At 35.1% G+C, this 16,143-nt stretch overlaps 1 protein-coding gene across 16 annotated transcripts in view; it reads left to right on the top strand.

The window, feature by feature from the left end:
• PPHLN1 (periphilin 1) overlaps positions 1-16,143 on the top strand; it is a 164,152-nt gene that overhangs the window by 117,357 nt on the left and 30,652 nt on the right. For all 16 annotated transcript variants that reach the window (XM_081593692.1, XM_081593689.1, XM_081593690.1 and 13 more), the window contains one exon: positions 76-216. In XM_081593692.1, the coding sequence (XP_081449818.1) occupies positions 76-216 (141 nt within the window). The remainder of the gene's footprint in view (positions 1-75; positions 217-16,143) is intronic.

The raw sequence follows: 16,143 nt of genomic DNA, 5'->3' as shown, positions 1-16,143 counted from the left end.
GTGCTTATATGTAGTCATCTAAAATGCTATATGTCCTTTAAGAAAGTAATGAAAGATTTCTGATTTCTTCTAAAGGCGGGATCCACAGCACCATTGTTCATTGACCATCCAGTAGAACCTGAGTCAAATGCAACAGATGGCATAGAATTGTTTGAAGACAGTCAGCTAACCAGTCGCTCTAAAGCAATAGCAACAAAAACCAAAGAGATTGAACAGGTGAGAATACAGTCTGCTTAAAGTACAAAATCTTTTGTTCATTTTGTACACAATAGTTAACAGTCAATATTTATTGAATAAAAATGTTTCATTTTATCTTTTTTCATTTATGACCCTAAAATTACAATTTAAAAAATTCTAAAAAGTGTTCGATTTGATTTCACAGTAATTGTGATCAGTTTTGTTTCCCACCCTTGCTTACTTTTTTTTTCTTTTAATAAAAAGCAAGCTTCTATTTTAGAGAATATTCTAGTTAGTGTGGAGCAATAAAAAGCTACTAAACTTAATAGAAATGAGTTTAAAGAAATACTAAATATACCAAAATGTTAGCAAATGTTATTTTTGAATACTGGGAATACAGATGTTTCTTAATGGTTTTCATTATACCTTTAATCGTTTTTCAAATATTAAAGGAAAAATAAAGGATAGGTATTTAAATCTAATTTTTAATAATATCATTCTGAAAAGTCAGGATCTTATTTTTAATAGATTGAATAGATTGCTTAATGGAGAAGGCAATGGCAACCCACTCCAATACTCTTGCCGGGAAAATCTCATGGACGGAGGAGCCTAGTAGGCTGCAGTCCATGGGGTCGCGAAGAGTCGGACACGACTGAGCGACTTCACTTTCACTTTTCACTTTCATGCATTGGAGAAGGAAATGGCAACCCACTTCAGTATTCTTGCCTGGAGAATCCCAGGGACGGGGGAGCCTGGTGGGCTGCCATCTATGGGGTCACACAGAGTTGGACCCGATTGAAGCGACTTAGCAGCAGCAGCAGCAGATTGCTTAAGGAATCATTATAGGATAAAGCCTTCTATCTATGTCTTAATATAGTGTGAAATATAATTTTGGAATGGAATAAGCCTAGAGGCTTTGTCTTTCCTAAGATTTAAAATGTAGCAGCCCTTTCCTCTTTAATCCTCCTCACATATGCTCATTATGCATAGAAAACTTGAAAGTGTTTCAATATGGAAATATTACCTACCTTATAGGGTATTATCACTTTATGAGAATTAAATGTAGTAAATATAAAAAGACTTTATAAAATGTAACATGTTGTACAGCTGTTTGTTTTTGATGTTGTTACTCTCTAATGCCTTGAGTAAATGTTATTATATTGTTATAAAATCTTCTAAAAACTATTGGAAATTAAGAACAAAATTAAACCTTTTTGCAAGGTGCTGTCTATTTCCGCATCAATTAGAATCTATTTCCGTTGGTTAAATAGAAGATCTTATTTAAATCCTAGATATGATTGTGCAGCTTATATTGATGCCAATCTAATGCAAAAGATAAGAACCCAGATAGGAAATTTGTCAGTAAGCCAACAGAGTTTCAAAATAGAGTTTGTTAGCAATGTCAGGTGCTTGGAGGAGTATAGGAAAATGGAGACTGAGAAAATCCTGTTTAACTTGGCTATATGAAAGGTAGATTAGTACCTTTAAAGATATCAATTAAATGAGAGTAAAGTGGTTTTCTCACTAGGTGTATCTTCCAGTATGAATATATATATCATTATTATTGTCTTTTTACTCTCACTTACTTTTCTTTTTAGATTTTTTCCCCCCTCTGCCATTTGACATATGTTTGCTTGTCTCCTTTACCATATGGAAACTTCATGAAAGCAAGGGCTTTGTTTTGTTTACTGCTTTATCTTCCTTCATTACCCACAACAGTGACTGACATGTAGTGGACTCACAAGAAATTGTTGTATGGATAGTCTCTTAGTTACTTGAAATGAGACTGCATCTTAAACTGACCACTTAACAGTATGCCTATGCACAGCACTTAGTGCTTGATAAATGATTGTTAAATGAATTAATTACTTTCTTATATTTCTTTTCCACCTAAATTGCAGTTCTTTAAGGAGGTTTTTCTTAAGAATATAACTGGTAGAAAAACTTGACTGACCTCCCTGTTGGAAGGTTGTTGGGTTGTTGTTTATTAATCTTTGTACTGTCTTCTCGTTATTAATCATAATTGATCTGTTTGATCTTGATTAGTCAGAGGTAGAGCCTAGCTTAGCAGCACACAAAATTTAGTATGAAACCAGGTTTTTATATACTTTATAGATACGCATATATGTTTGACATGTAAGTATGACTGTATTTCTGTTTTCATCTGCCCATTGTTCAAACACATGAAAAATCTGATACTGAAGCATATTGTGCAAGGAGAGATGACCTAAAGAAAGAAAAATAAATCTAAAAGGTCATTACTATATTCTGATGCATTAGAGAAGTAAAACCATTATAAAATAAAGAACTTAATGATATTAAATATTGAAATGTAGCTACCATGTTTTGGCTAGGGTACTTTAGTTTTCATATATTGACAAGAAGATCAATCCAAAATTCCTCAAAAATGTCACAAAGCTAGGAAATAATAATACATAATTATTTTACAAATCATGTCTTAACATTATAGTGAAAATGAAACAATTAGTTTTAAGGGAATTTGCTTCCCATTTTTTCCATTTCCAACTTTCGTGCATTTATTTTTAGAGATTAAAGACCAGATGGATAGAAATATTATAAAGGTTTTATATTTTTCCATATGCTTGAAATACTGCATGATTTAAAATATGAATAATAGCCTCCCCCAAAAGGGCCTGCGTAGATGAGGCCAACAAATCAAGCTTTGTAGGAATGTAAATGTTGGTGTTATAGCAAAGTTGCTTTTTTTCCTTGTATGTCTAGTACAATATGTTCACATATAAAGATAAATATCCACATATAATTTTTTGAAGGCTATAAATTAGGTCTTTCAGCCCTTGAATCCCAAGAAAGTCATTCACTTGAGGCAGTATTGCAATATATAATAAACTAAATCTTCAGGCCAAAATTTAATTCAAAGGGCCTACAAATGTAGCTTATTTACTGTTTAAAGTCATGTATATGGAAATAGATTGGATCAGAATCACTTCAATAAGAGTGGATTTATGTTCTTTGCCATCTTATTGCCGTCTCATTCTTGGGCATATAAGAATTTGGAGGATAGAGGTGCAGATGCCTTTTTAAAAAGCTTACACCTTGTAATCATATGGCAGAGAATCACTGGTCTAAAATCTTTGAGCCAGAAGACATCAGGTTGCATCTCTGAATATTGTGTTGCTAGAGATCATTTGAATCATCTCACTTTCACATGAATATCTTTTAGTGAATATGATTCATTCTCTTGCTCCAGCACATTTATCCTCCTTATGCTTTGGCTTCTGTGGTATATCTTTTTCCCCTTATTTTTATTTCCCCAGATATTCTTCCTCTTACTCAATTTGGGCCACTTTTTACATTCAATTGCGGAAATACTTTCCTAGGCTGCCTGGCTTCTGAGCTTTGAGGGGCAAACTTCAGAACTTCTGTCATGATGGTAATTCCTAGAAGATCTAACCTACAAAATTGTAGGTGATTCATATTCTGGTTCGGGTGTTTACAATTTCATTAACCTCTTAATTGTAATATATCCCACAAGCCCTCACATACCTGCTATTACTGAACTATTTGGTTTGAAAGTGCATCCTCCTTGCTTTATTACTAGTGAGGAATCTTGTCTTTTAACAAGTTGTTATTTTGAATGAAGCACACAAATTGAAATCCCCTATTATTACATACCTTCTTTGCTCTATTGTACCTTGAGGGATAAAACAATATTTACTTTTAACTCTTTGGAATTGTCTTATTTTAGATTTACAAAATCCCTCAGATTTTGATAAAATTGTGCTTAGATATAGCCTCTCAGTGAGATCCTCTGTTTTCTTGGGATCCTGGCATATAATATTTAAATCTACTTGTAATTTCCCACTGGCAAGATGAGACTTAGTTTCATCTATCTTCCTCTTCCTTCAGATGGAATCCAATGAGTATGTGTATGTATACATACATACAGACAAAAAATCTGCATGTACATGGTTGACCTAGCAGATCATATGACTAAGAGTGTCAGCATGGCTAAAATCCTCCTAAGGACACAGAAGGTTGTAGAGAAATAGGTACTTAACGAAGCAGTATAAGGATAGTGAGTGTATGAAGTGAAAGTGAAAGTCACTCAGTGGTGTCTGACTCTTTGCGACCCCATGGACTGTACAGTCCATGGGATTCTCCAGGCCACCATACTGGAGTGGGTAGCCTTTCCCTTCTGCAGGGGATCTTCCCAACCCAGGGACTGAACCCAGGTTTCCCGTATTGCAGGCAGATTCTTTACCAACTGAGCTATCAGAAGCTGAAGATTATTGAGTTCTTTTGCCATGCCAACCAGTCTTAATAAAAGAACCTTTCATCTCTTCACTCTCAAGGCACAGTGCTTATATTGTGATTCTCTGCCTTTATTGTACATCTAGGGGGCTTTTACAAAGAATGGTTTCATGGATTTCAGCCATAAATATTCTGGTTAATAAGTTGTCAGAGCTTCTCAAACTTCAGTGTATTGTAAATCACTGGGGGATCTTGTTAAGATATGGGTTTTCATTCAGTAGTTCTGGAATGGGGCTTGAGACTCGAATGTCTGACCTTCTCCCAGGTGATGCTGATTTTACTAATAAGGAATTGAAAGGAAGTGACTGTATTTTCATAAGTTCTTCTATAGTTTCTGGGCTTCCCTGATGGCTCAGTGGTAAAGAATCTCCCTGCAATTCAGGAGATGCACGTTCGATCCCTGGATTGCGAAGATCTCCCGGAGGAGGGCATGACAACCCATTCTCGTTTTCTTGCCTGGAAAATCCCATGGACAGAGAAGCCTGGTGGGCTGCAGTTCATAGGGTTGCAAAGAGTCAGATATGACTGCAGCAACTTACCACACACACAGAGCTTCTGATATGCTGAAAGTGATTAATTACCACCTTACTTTTATGTAAGACGTTTTATACTGTTTTTTAATTGTGGTATAATTAACATGCAATATAATGTGTAGACCTTAAGTATTCAGTTGGATAAGTTGTAACACTTTGTAAATATCACCCGAAACAAATATTAATGAAAGTCTTTTCTATTCAGATGTGCAGTTGATTATATTGACAGCAATAAGGTTTAATTAGGAACTCAAGTTATGGTTATATATTAAAAGCATGTCCTTTGGCTTAGTTTAAATATTGTCCATCCCATCTATTGAAAAATGTATTTTGAGTGATAAAATACACAAGGATAAAATTCAAAAGACACAAGAGATTATGCAGTGAAAAACAAGTTTCCTTCTCATCCATAATTTTTAGCTGCCCAGTTTCTTTTCCCAGTGTATAGATAAACTGATAAGTTATATGTATGTAGTATATATGTATACAGAGTTTATATGCAGTATTTATGTATGTGTATGTACATGTATACATACCCTGTGTGTATGCACATATGTATATACATACACAAACATCTGGAACATGTTTGATTCAGGTGAGTAGAGATAAAAGTTGGTGGGTGTGTCTCCATACTTTTTCTTTAAATACCATAGCATACTGTCTACCCTGTTTGGTGTTTTAGTGACCATTCTATATCAGTAAATATATATAACTAGTCCCCTATTAATAGACATTTATAATCCCTTGGAAACCATGTTTCAAAGTATAGATCCTCTGCTTTCTCCACATTAAAAAGTATATATGTGTATGTTTAAAATAAACAGTATTATACTTAAAAATGAACAGTTTGGGATGTGGAACAGTTGCTTTAATACTGTGAGTGTCAGATGCTGTGTTTAGGTCTTGTGAAGTGCTGTGCAGGTTTTAATAATTGCATAGGAGATCAGCAGCATACGTGTTTAACTCTCATGGTTCTGATGGCTTGCCAAGTTTGAGAATAACTGGAATATGTGAGTTTGCAGAGAATCTGAACTTCTTCCCTGTACCAATCTTTGTCAGCCTTTCTTAAAATATGTTAGTAGATGCAATTAATAATATCTAAGCCAGCCTAATTATGGAGATGTATAAAGAATATTGATAATGTTCTTTAAATGTATTATTCATGATATTCCTCAGTTTGCAGAAAATCACCATTTGTAAGGGGGGGCGAGTCTATCTTGTCTTTCTTCTTCTTTGTTGGATAATTTAAAAAGAGAACAAGTACCATGAAGGCAAATTTATTTTTAAGACCTCTGGCTATTTCAGGATACTACTTAATAATATAAAGCTGTTTTATGAAAAAGCTGATTATTCCTGCCTGTAAGTAAGTCTCTCTATTAACAGAATGGTTGATTATATATTTATTTGCTAACTTACAGTTAAAATGTACACATGAATAATTTAAGATCCAGAGAGGGTACCAATCTAATGTTCTAAAGCAGAGAGGACTCAGAGACTCTTGATAGAGGGGATTGGTTATTTTTCTTCTTTCCTTCTTTTAACTCTCAAAGACTTAAACATTTGTTTTAGTAAAAACATAATTTTCTATAGTCAGTCATAGCTATGCCAACCTTGGTATATGGAAGAAATGTTGTTTTTTAGCCATGTAGGAGCCACTTTAATAAAAATCAAGTTACTTCAGAAATCATTTTGTTGCCTATGTAGGTCATTAGTGTTATAGGTTAATACAATTTTACTCTCAGTCTAGATCAATCTACTTAATATGTGGTTTTTATTTTAATTTTAATTCTACATGTCAACCATTTTTTGAACGTATGGGCATCTCACTAGCTTTTCTTCATTTTTTTCCTCAAAATAAGAAGTTAGACTGAATAATCTTAGGTCTCTTCCTAATCTAAAGTGTATTAAAATTAAAGGCTAAATAGTGCTTCTTTTGTACATACTATTATGTGAGTACATAAAAAAGCTAATTTCAGATTTAACTATAGAAAATTTAGGTGTTGATTCTTTTTTAAACCTCTTGATGACAGAGTACATAGGGTACTTACATTAAAATGCTTTTTAAAAACTCAAATTTTTTTCATTGCTATGCATCAGTCAGTAATTAATTAGTACTTGTTGAGCTGATGAATTGTGCAGTTAGTGTTTTCCTCAGTAAACAAGATATTGCATTTAATCACTGTCTGCCTATGGCCGTCTTCTTTTTACTTAGAGTGTCTAGTTTCGGTCACCATCTCTGTATAGCCGATTCTTCACAGTCCTCTCACCAGCTCTTGCTCTTGTGCTCATGGTATAAAATAGGATATTTTGGTTTCACTTTTAAAGTGAAAAGGCTGGAAAATTAATCAAATGTACCATCTTTCTAAAAGGTTAACTAGATTGGGAGACATGGAAAGAGTCAGTTTTTAACACATGATGGGTTAAAATTAAATTGTTTCAAACATAGAGGCAACTCCATCTTGTTGTATGCATGATCTAAGCATTTTATACTTATACCCTACATAATAGAAAGATTCTTTGTGTTTTTTTTTTCAGAGCAAGTAACGAACTTTGTAAAAGTGCAGCTCTCATCACTATCTTGTCTAGACATCAAGTCTACCCTACTGTATTTAACAGTCTGTTATTACCAACCACTTATTCGGACTTTACATATATATAGATTTAGTAAAATACACTCATTTGAGATCTACGTCTGAAAAATTTTTTATTTCCAAAACACATTGAAAATAAATTGTTTATTTTGGCTAAATTTCAGAGCTTTTGAAAGTTAGTTTATCTGTCAGATTATGTTCATATTCTTACTGTAGACACTTGTTGCTGAAACATTAAGTGTAAAGTTTTCACTTAAAGGGTGTTGGTGTGTTAGTTGCTCAGTCGTGTCCGACTCTTTGTGACCCCATGGGCTGTAGCCTGCCAGACTCCTTTGTCCATGGGATTCTCCAGGCAAGAATACTGGAGTGGGTTGCCATTTCAGTCTCCACGGGATCTTCCCGACCCAAGGATCGAACCCAGGTCTCCTGCATTGCAGGCAAATGCTTTACCGTACTGTCTGAGCCACAAGGGAGTTTCATCTGAAAGCTGTCTCAGAAGGTAGTTTGTATCATGTTTGAAATGTCAAAGCCAAGTGTCTCCACCTCTATGGTTAATGAAAAGTAAGGTATTTATACCTGATATAAATCCATAAATATGGAGATGGGGTCTATTAAGGTACTATTTTTACATAAAATATAAAATTTGGACAAAACAGATACCAAGTCTTAGAAAACCCATACTTAAAATGTTGTAAGTACCAGAGGAGATGTGACCATCCTGGACCTTATCCCTGGATGTCACCATTTAAACAAAAGTACCCAATACAAGTATTCCCCATGGCATAAGCCCATGCATGAGCTTCCTTCTCTTACCTCCCTTGTTTCCTGTCACCCAGTGTTAGATAAGGATTTTTGCTAGTGGTTCCAAATTACTGTCACTTGCTCTTCAGTTCCTCTCTTGTAAGTTGACAATTTTACTTAGTCTCTGAGTACTTCACATTAGGCACATTTCCAATGTGACATAGAAAATGCTGGATGCTTCCATTTAGTGCTTTTACCTTTTAGAGCCTTTTCCTCATTTGTTAAATGAGATTAGTTTCTTGTTTTCCTGCTGAATTAATAAGTTTTTGTGGCTCAGATGGTAAAGAATCTGCCTGCAATGCGAGAGACCTGGGTTCGATCCCTGGGTTGGGAAGATCCCCTGGAGAAGGAAAGGGCTACCCACTCCAGTATTGTGGCCTGGAGAATTCCATGAATTGTATAGCCCATGGTGTCACAAAGAGTCAGACACAATTGAGCGACTTTCACCTTCACTTTCCACGTGAAAGCCCTTTATATATTGGAAATCACAAGTGTTTATTGTCGTTTAGTATTATTTTGTTTCTTTGCAACCTTGAGATACTGACCTCTTTCACATTACCTCTTAGGAATATTTTATAGCAAGTTTCCTGTATAACTTTAACTCTGAGAGGCTGTTTTCTCATCATTGTGAGGATTTGGGCTGTTTACCTTTTGTTCTTTTATTCTGTTTTTGTTTTGGGGAGCTTTCCCCTTTATTTGTTAAAAATGAAATGTGAAACTTTTAGTATGAAATACTTTGTTTTATTTTGGAGGGCTTTTAATTTTCCTTTCACATTTTCCATTTGGCTTGCTTTTTTTTTATCTCACTGAACCTTATCTATTTTTCTAGACATAAGAAGTACCATAAAAGATTAATGTTTCCTTCTCCCTAGAATTCCCTGCTTTCCCTCCCCATTCTTAAAACATAAATTGTTCTTATATTTCCTCCTTCATTTGTCATCCCTTATTTTTAAGATGTGATCCCTCCTATAACATCTGCTGTCTTCTTTTAACTGTTGTTTAATTCAGGAGCAAGGTAACAAACTTGTCTATTTTATACATTCATTTGCTGAGTACAATATTAGTTAATTGATATTTTCAATTCATTTAGAGAAGGTGTTTTAAAAGTTGCACTAAGATAATCTTATGTTTCTACTTAAAGGTAACTGAAATTAAGCATTAGAAATGAGCTGATGTTGGGAGTCACTTACATTGTTGTCTTGGTTTTCCCCTTATTCTTCCTCTTTTTAAAATTTTGCCTTTAAAGAAAATAGTACAGGAAATTGGACAATACATTATATATCATTTCTATTTTATTTATATTTATTTATCTGAATTTGCCAGAAGAGTTTCTCCAAATATTTAGAGATTTTTTTGTCTACCTCAGAACTGAATCCCTCAGTTATCTGAACTGGGGGAGAAATGAGTAGTTTGGCATCATTCAGTTTTCTGGTTAGCTGATGTTCAGTTATGTTAAACTCTTGCTATGATTCCTAATGTGCTCTACTTTAATGATGTATAATACATGTACAGAAAGAGTGTTCAAAACATAACTGTTAGCCTAAATGACTTCTCACAAAGCAGGCACTAGTGAAAACTACCATTTAAGGAAAGAAATAGAGATTACCAGCACCCCAGGAGTTCCTTTGTACGTCCTCCCTAATCACTACCCCCCCTTCCCAAACTAACCACTAAATTGATTCCTAACACTGTAGTATAGTTTTGTCTGTTTATGAGCTTTACATAAATAGAATTATACAGTATATGTTATTTTGTGCTTAGCATCTTGTTGTTCAGCATTATGTTTATGAGTTTCATTGATATTGTTATCAATGAATGACAAATAGATTTAAGGGACTAGATCTAATAGACAGAGTGCTTGATGAACTATGGACAGAGGTTCGTGACATCGTACAGGAGACAGGGATCAAGATCATCCCCATGGAAAAGAAATGCAAGAAAGCAAAATGGCTGTCTGAGGAGGCCTTACAAATAGCTGAGTAAAGAAGAAAAGCAAAAAGCAAAGGAGAAAAGGAAAGATATTCCCATCTCAATGCAGAGTTCCAAAGAATAGCAAGGAGAGATAAGGAAGCCTTCCTCAGCGATCAATGCAAAGAAATAGAGGAAAACAACAGAATGGGAAAGACTAGAGATCTCTTGAAGAAAATTAGAGATACCAAGGGAACATTTCATGCAAAGATGGGCTCGATAAAGGACAGAAATGGTATGGACCTAACAGAAGCAGAAGATATTAAGAAGAGGTGGCAAGAATACACAGAAGAACTGTACAAAAAAGATCTTCACGACCCAGATCATCACAATGGTGTGATCACTCACCTAGAGCCAGACATCCTGGAATGTGAAGTCAAGTGGGCCTTAGAAAGCATCATTACGAACAAAGCCAGTGGAGGTGATGGAATTCCAGTTGAGCTGTTTCAAATCCTGAAAGATGATGCTGTGAAAGTGCTGCACTCAATATGCCAGCAAATGTGGAAAACTCAGCAGTGGCCACAGGACTGGAAAAGGTCAGTTTTCATTCCAATCCCAAAGAAAGGCAATGCCAAAGAATGCTCAAACTACCGCACAATGGCACTCATCTCACATGCTAGTAAAGTGATACTCAAAATTCTCCAAGCCAGGCTTCAGCAATACGTGAACCGTGAACTTCGAGGTGTTCAAGCTGGTTTTAGAAAAGGCAGAGGAACCAGAGACCAAATTGCCAACATCCGCTGGATCATCGAAAAAGCAAGAGAGTTCCAGAAAAACATCTACTTCTGCTTTATTGACTATGCCAAAGCCTTTGACTGTGTGGATCACAATAAACTGTGGAAAATTCTGAAAGAGCTGGGAATACCAGACCACCTGACCTGCCTCTTGAGAAACCTGTATGCAGGTCAGGAAGCAACAGTTAGAACTGGACATGGAACAACAGACTGGTTCCAAATAGGAAAAGGAGTACGTCAAGGCTGTATATTGTCACCCTGCTTATTTAACTTATATTCAGGGTACATCATGAGAAACGCTGGGCTGGAAGAAACACCAGCTGGAATCAAGATTGCTGGGAGAAATATCAATAACCTCAGATATGCAGATGACACCACCCTTATGGCAGAAAATGAAGAGAAACTAAAGAGCCTGTTGGTGAAAGTGAAAGAGGAGAGTGAAAAAGTTGGCTTAAAACTCAAAGTTCAGAAAACTAAGATCATGGCATCTGGTCCCATCACTTCATGGGAAATAGATGGGGAAACAGTGGAAACAGTGTCAGGCTTTATTTTTTTGGGCTCCAGAATCACTGCTGATGGTGACTGCAGCCATGAAATTAAAAGATGCTTACTCCTTGGAAGGAAGATTATGACCAACCTGGATAGCATATTTAAAAGCAGAGACATTACTTTGCCAACAAAGGTCCGTCTAGTCAAGGCTATGGTTTTTCCAGTAGTCATGTATGGATGTGAGATTTGGACAGTGAAGAAAGCTGAGCGCCGAAAAATTGGTGCTTTTGAACTGTGGTGTTGGAGAAAACTCTTGAGAGTCCCTTGGACTGCAAGGAGATCCAACCAGTCCATCCTAAAGGAGATCAATCCTGGGTGTTCATTGGAAGGACTGATGTTGAAGCTGACACTCCAATACTTTGGCCACCTCATGCGAAGAGTTGACTCATTGGAAAAGACCCTAATGCTGGGAAGGATTGGGGGCAGGAGGAGTAGGGGATGACAGAGGACGAGATGGTTGGATGGTATCACCGACTCGATGGACATGGGTTTGGGTAGACTCCGGGAGTTGGTGATGGACAGGGAGGCCTGGCGTGCTGCGATTCATGGGGTCGCAAAGAGTCGGACTCGACTGAGCGACTTAACTGATATTGTTATATGTAATGTAGCTCCTTTTGGTTTTAATTTGCATTTCCCTGATTACAGATGATGCTGAGGATATTTTCATATAGTTATTGGCACATAGATTTCCTCTTCTGTAAAGTACCTGTTGAGATTCTTGCTGTTTTCCTGTTAAATTCTTTTGTTTTTGTTTTTTTGACTGGTATGTGGAAGTTCTTTATATATTCTGAATACAGGCCCTTTGTTAGTTACATGTGTTGCCGGTATCTTTTCCCATTTTGTGGCTTGCTTTTTCATTCTTTTGATGTCTTTGGAGGAATAAAAATTCTTACTTTTAATCTAGTCCAGACTTTTTAGTCTTTTTCTAAGACTAAAGGAAAGCAATATCTTTTGTCTCCTATTTAAGATATCTTTCTCTGTTATTGTCTTCTAGAAGCTTTTCTGTTTTGTCTTTTACATTGAGTTGCATCCATCTGAAAGTGATTTTATGTGTAGTGTATGTTAAGTGTAGCTGGGATCAAGTTTCATTGCTTTCCACGTTGATATCCATTTGACCCTGAAGTATCTCTTGGAAAGACCGTATGTTCCTCAGTGTTCTGCACTGACACCTGTGTAGTAAGTGAGGTGTCCATATATGTGTGAATCTGTTTATGGTCTCTTTTCAATTCCATTGGTCTGTTGATGCTTGCAACAGTGTCACACTGTCATTACTGGAGCATTATAATAAGTCTTGATATCCAGTAGAGCTAATTCTCCCTGTTTTTTTTTTTTTCCTCATGCGTTCCTGTACTTGGAACTGTGAATTTCTGTAGAAACTTTAGAATTGGTTTCTTAAGTTCTCAGGTATAATAGACAAAGCCTGTTGGGATCCAGGCTCAGCATTTCTCAAGAGGTTGCAGTCAAGCTGATAGCAAGTGGTATAGTTTCTCAAGATGTGACTAGAGTTGGAAGATCCACTTTCAAGCTCACTCATGTAGGTGTTGGCACGAGTTTCAGTGGCATCATGGCCTCCCCTAGAGCTAGTGACCCAAGAGTGAGAGGAAAAAAAGTAATACTTTGCTGCCTTTTTTGTTCTGTTCTCTTGAGTCACATACTGTCCTTTACTTCTTCCTTGTTCTGTTGATTGGAAGTGAGTCACTAGTCTTTTTCAAAGAACCAGCTTTTGGTTTTGTTCTTTTTTTTTTCTTGTTTTGATTTTATATTTCATTATGTTCTGCCTTTGTTGTTCTTTTTCTTCTATATTTTTTGGTTAAATTGTTGTTGTTGAAAAAATTTTTGAACTAGATAGTTACTGATTTGTAGCTTTTCTTTTAGCCTATGAATTCCCTTTCAACATGACATTAACTCATCTTCCAAAGTTTGATGTATTGTCATTCAGTTTAGAATGTTTTCCTAATGTTCCATGGAGTTTTCTTATTTAGAGTTATTTAGACTATTTCTTAGTTTCTGGACATATGGCAATTTTGTGGGTTTTTTTTTTTTTAATTTTGAATTCAAAACCACTGTAGTCAGAAAACATATTCTTTAGGGTTTTAGTCCTGTGAAATTTGTTGTAACTTGCAGTGTGGCTATACACACGGTCAGTTTTTCTGAGTGTTCTATGTACTTGAAAAGAAGGTATATTTTTTATTTGTTGAGTGCATTGCATTATTAGTATGTCAGCTAGCTAAAGTTTATCATTATGTCAACTCATATATCCTTATTGATTTTGCTTGTCTTAACAGTTTCTGAAAGAGTTGTGTCAAACCTTCAAATATATTTGTGGATTCTCATATCTCTTTTAAATGTTTCTATTCCTTTTATATATTAAGGCTATGATGTTATTTGCATATGAGCTTAGAATTATTTTATATCTTTATGAAATAGTGCCCTTAATCTCTAATGTCTCATGTTTATCTACATTAGTTTTGTTATATAATCTTTTTTTGTCATGTTACTTTTATTCTTGTATTCAAGAGAAATAACTCTCTCTTATAAGCAACATATAGTTGAGTTTTAAAAAATCCATTTTGATATATATTTTTTACTTGAATCATTTCCATTTACTGTAGTTGCTGATATGTTTATGTTTAGTAGTTCTTATTTCATTGTCCTTTTTCCTTTCTTTGGAGTGTTTAAATTTATTATTCACCTCCCATTTTCTTTGTAGTTACACATGCTTTTATACCATACATCCTTGACTTATTGAAATCTAATCTAAAATAGTACTTTTTACTTCTTGATGATCAGTGAAAGCATCTTAGAGCACTTGAACTCCATTGAACTTCCTCTTGATTGATTTGATTTAGTTTGTATTTTACTGCCATATGTATTTTAAATCCCACCAGATACTTAATAGTATTTTATGCAGTTAATACTTATTTAGTATTTACCCTTTTGTTATTTTCATTGCTTCTTACATATCCAGCTTCCATCAAGGATCATTTTCTTCTGCCTGAAGGACAATGACTCAATAGTTTCTAGTGCACACACTATGGACTTCTGTATACTTAGTAGAAGGATTTGTGGAGCATTACTGCAGTGCAGCTGCAGTATTTTAGAAGTCAGAGTAGTGCAGGAACTGTGAATTAGGGAATTTGGCTTGAATCCCAGTTGATCCAATTGCTGTGCTTTTTTGGAAAAGTCAGCTTTTTTCCCTCAGTACTGTCTTGGGGATGGTGATATACCCACTTCATAGTAAAGGTAGAATTAAATGAGTGTATTTATTTAAGTTGCTTAGTGTATTGTCAGTATCAACATGACTGCTGTTGTTGCTTTGTACTATTCTTTATGGTATATGAAAAGTGTTAAATCTTGTGTGCTTACAAGAACAAAATACCCATAATTTCAAGTAGAAAAAGATGAAAAAAAAATTAAGAAAATAAAAGAGATGAAGAAAGTCTACCTATGTCCAACTGGAGTACATAAAAATAGAAATTGAGGATACATACCCAAACTCTGACCGGGTAACTTATAAATCACACTGAAAAATAATCTGTTTCTTTTGGTAGTCTTGTATGTTAAATCATAATCTTTGTGGATGGGTTGAAATTATAAATAATGGCATTGAAATCAAGGAGGACAAAAATGACCCCTCCTGTCACTTTCATCAAGTGAGTCTCTCTTACTAGAATTTGTTCTTACATAAAAATATTTTCCATTCCATTGTTTTAATGATTGTAATTGTGAAAGAGGTTGTGGCCTCGTGCAAAGCAAAAGTGTAAAAAATATTAAATTAGTTGGCTTTTTAGTTGAAACCAGGTATTAAGGGAGGACAAGTTGTTTGCAGCATGTTTACGTTTCTCAATTTTGTTTTATTTATGCTAAAACTTTATTCACTAAATTCATCAGTTGCACAGCCAACTGTTGTTTGCCTGTGAAAGTTACACAGCCAAAAGTTAGTAACATCTTTTCCTCCTACTCACAGTTAGTATATGTTCAACCAGGGTGCTGTTTGTCTTTTTAATAGGCTAAAAGGATAGTTGGCAATTAATCACCTTTGTAACATCCAGAGTTCCTTGCCTACAGTAGATGCACAGTATTTTAACAGTTGAATGAATGAAACTAGAAGCAATGCCATATAGTTTTTCTCAGCCATTTTAGCTTCAGGAATCTTTCCCTTCAAGAGATTGGGAGCTAAAGGAAGAAGGAAAACCATCCTCATTCATTTTGTTGAAAAAATACAGACAGATTTGATTGGTTTTCACATACTATAATCCTCTATGAGAACATTTCTTATAAAGTTATTACTCGTGACTAAAATATATATATATTGGAAGACTGATATAAAAACTATTATTGATGTGAAAAATAGACCTTTACAACAGTCTGTGAAGGGACAAGGAAGAGATTTTTATCCTAAAATTTATTTAAGTACATTTTCACTGTAATGTGTCTAGATATGGATGTTTTAAAATTTGTTCTGTGTAAGATAACTTATGCTTTCTGAGAATTTAC

This window comes from Giraffa tippelskirchi, chromosome 4 (assembly GCF_054371585.1).
Source record: "Giraffa tippelskirchi isolate mGirTip1 chromosome 4, T2T-mGirTip1v1.2.pri, whole genome shotgun sequence".
NCBI lineage: Eukaryota > Metazoa > Chordata > Mammalia > Artiodactyla > Giraffidae > Giraffa > Giraffa tippelskirchi.
Note: the sequence above shows the minus strand (reverse complement) of the source record. Positions and strands in the feature narration are given on the sequence as shown.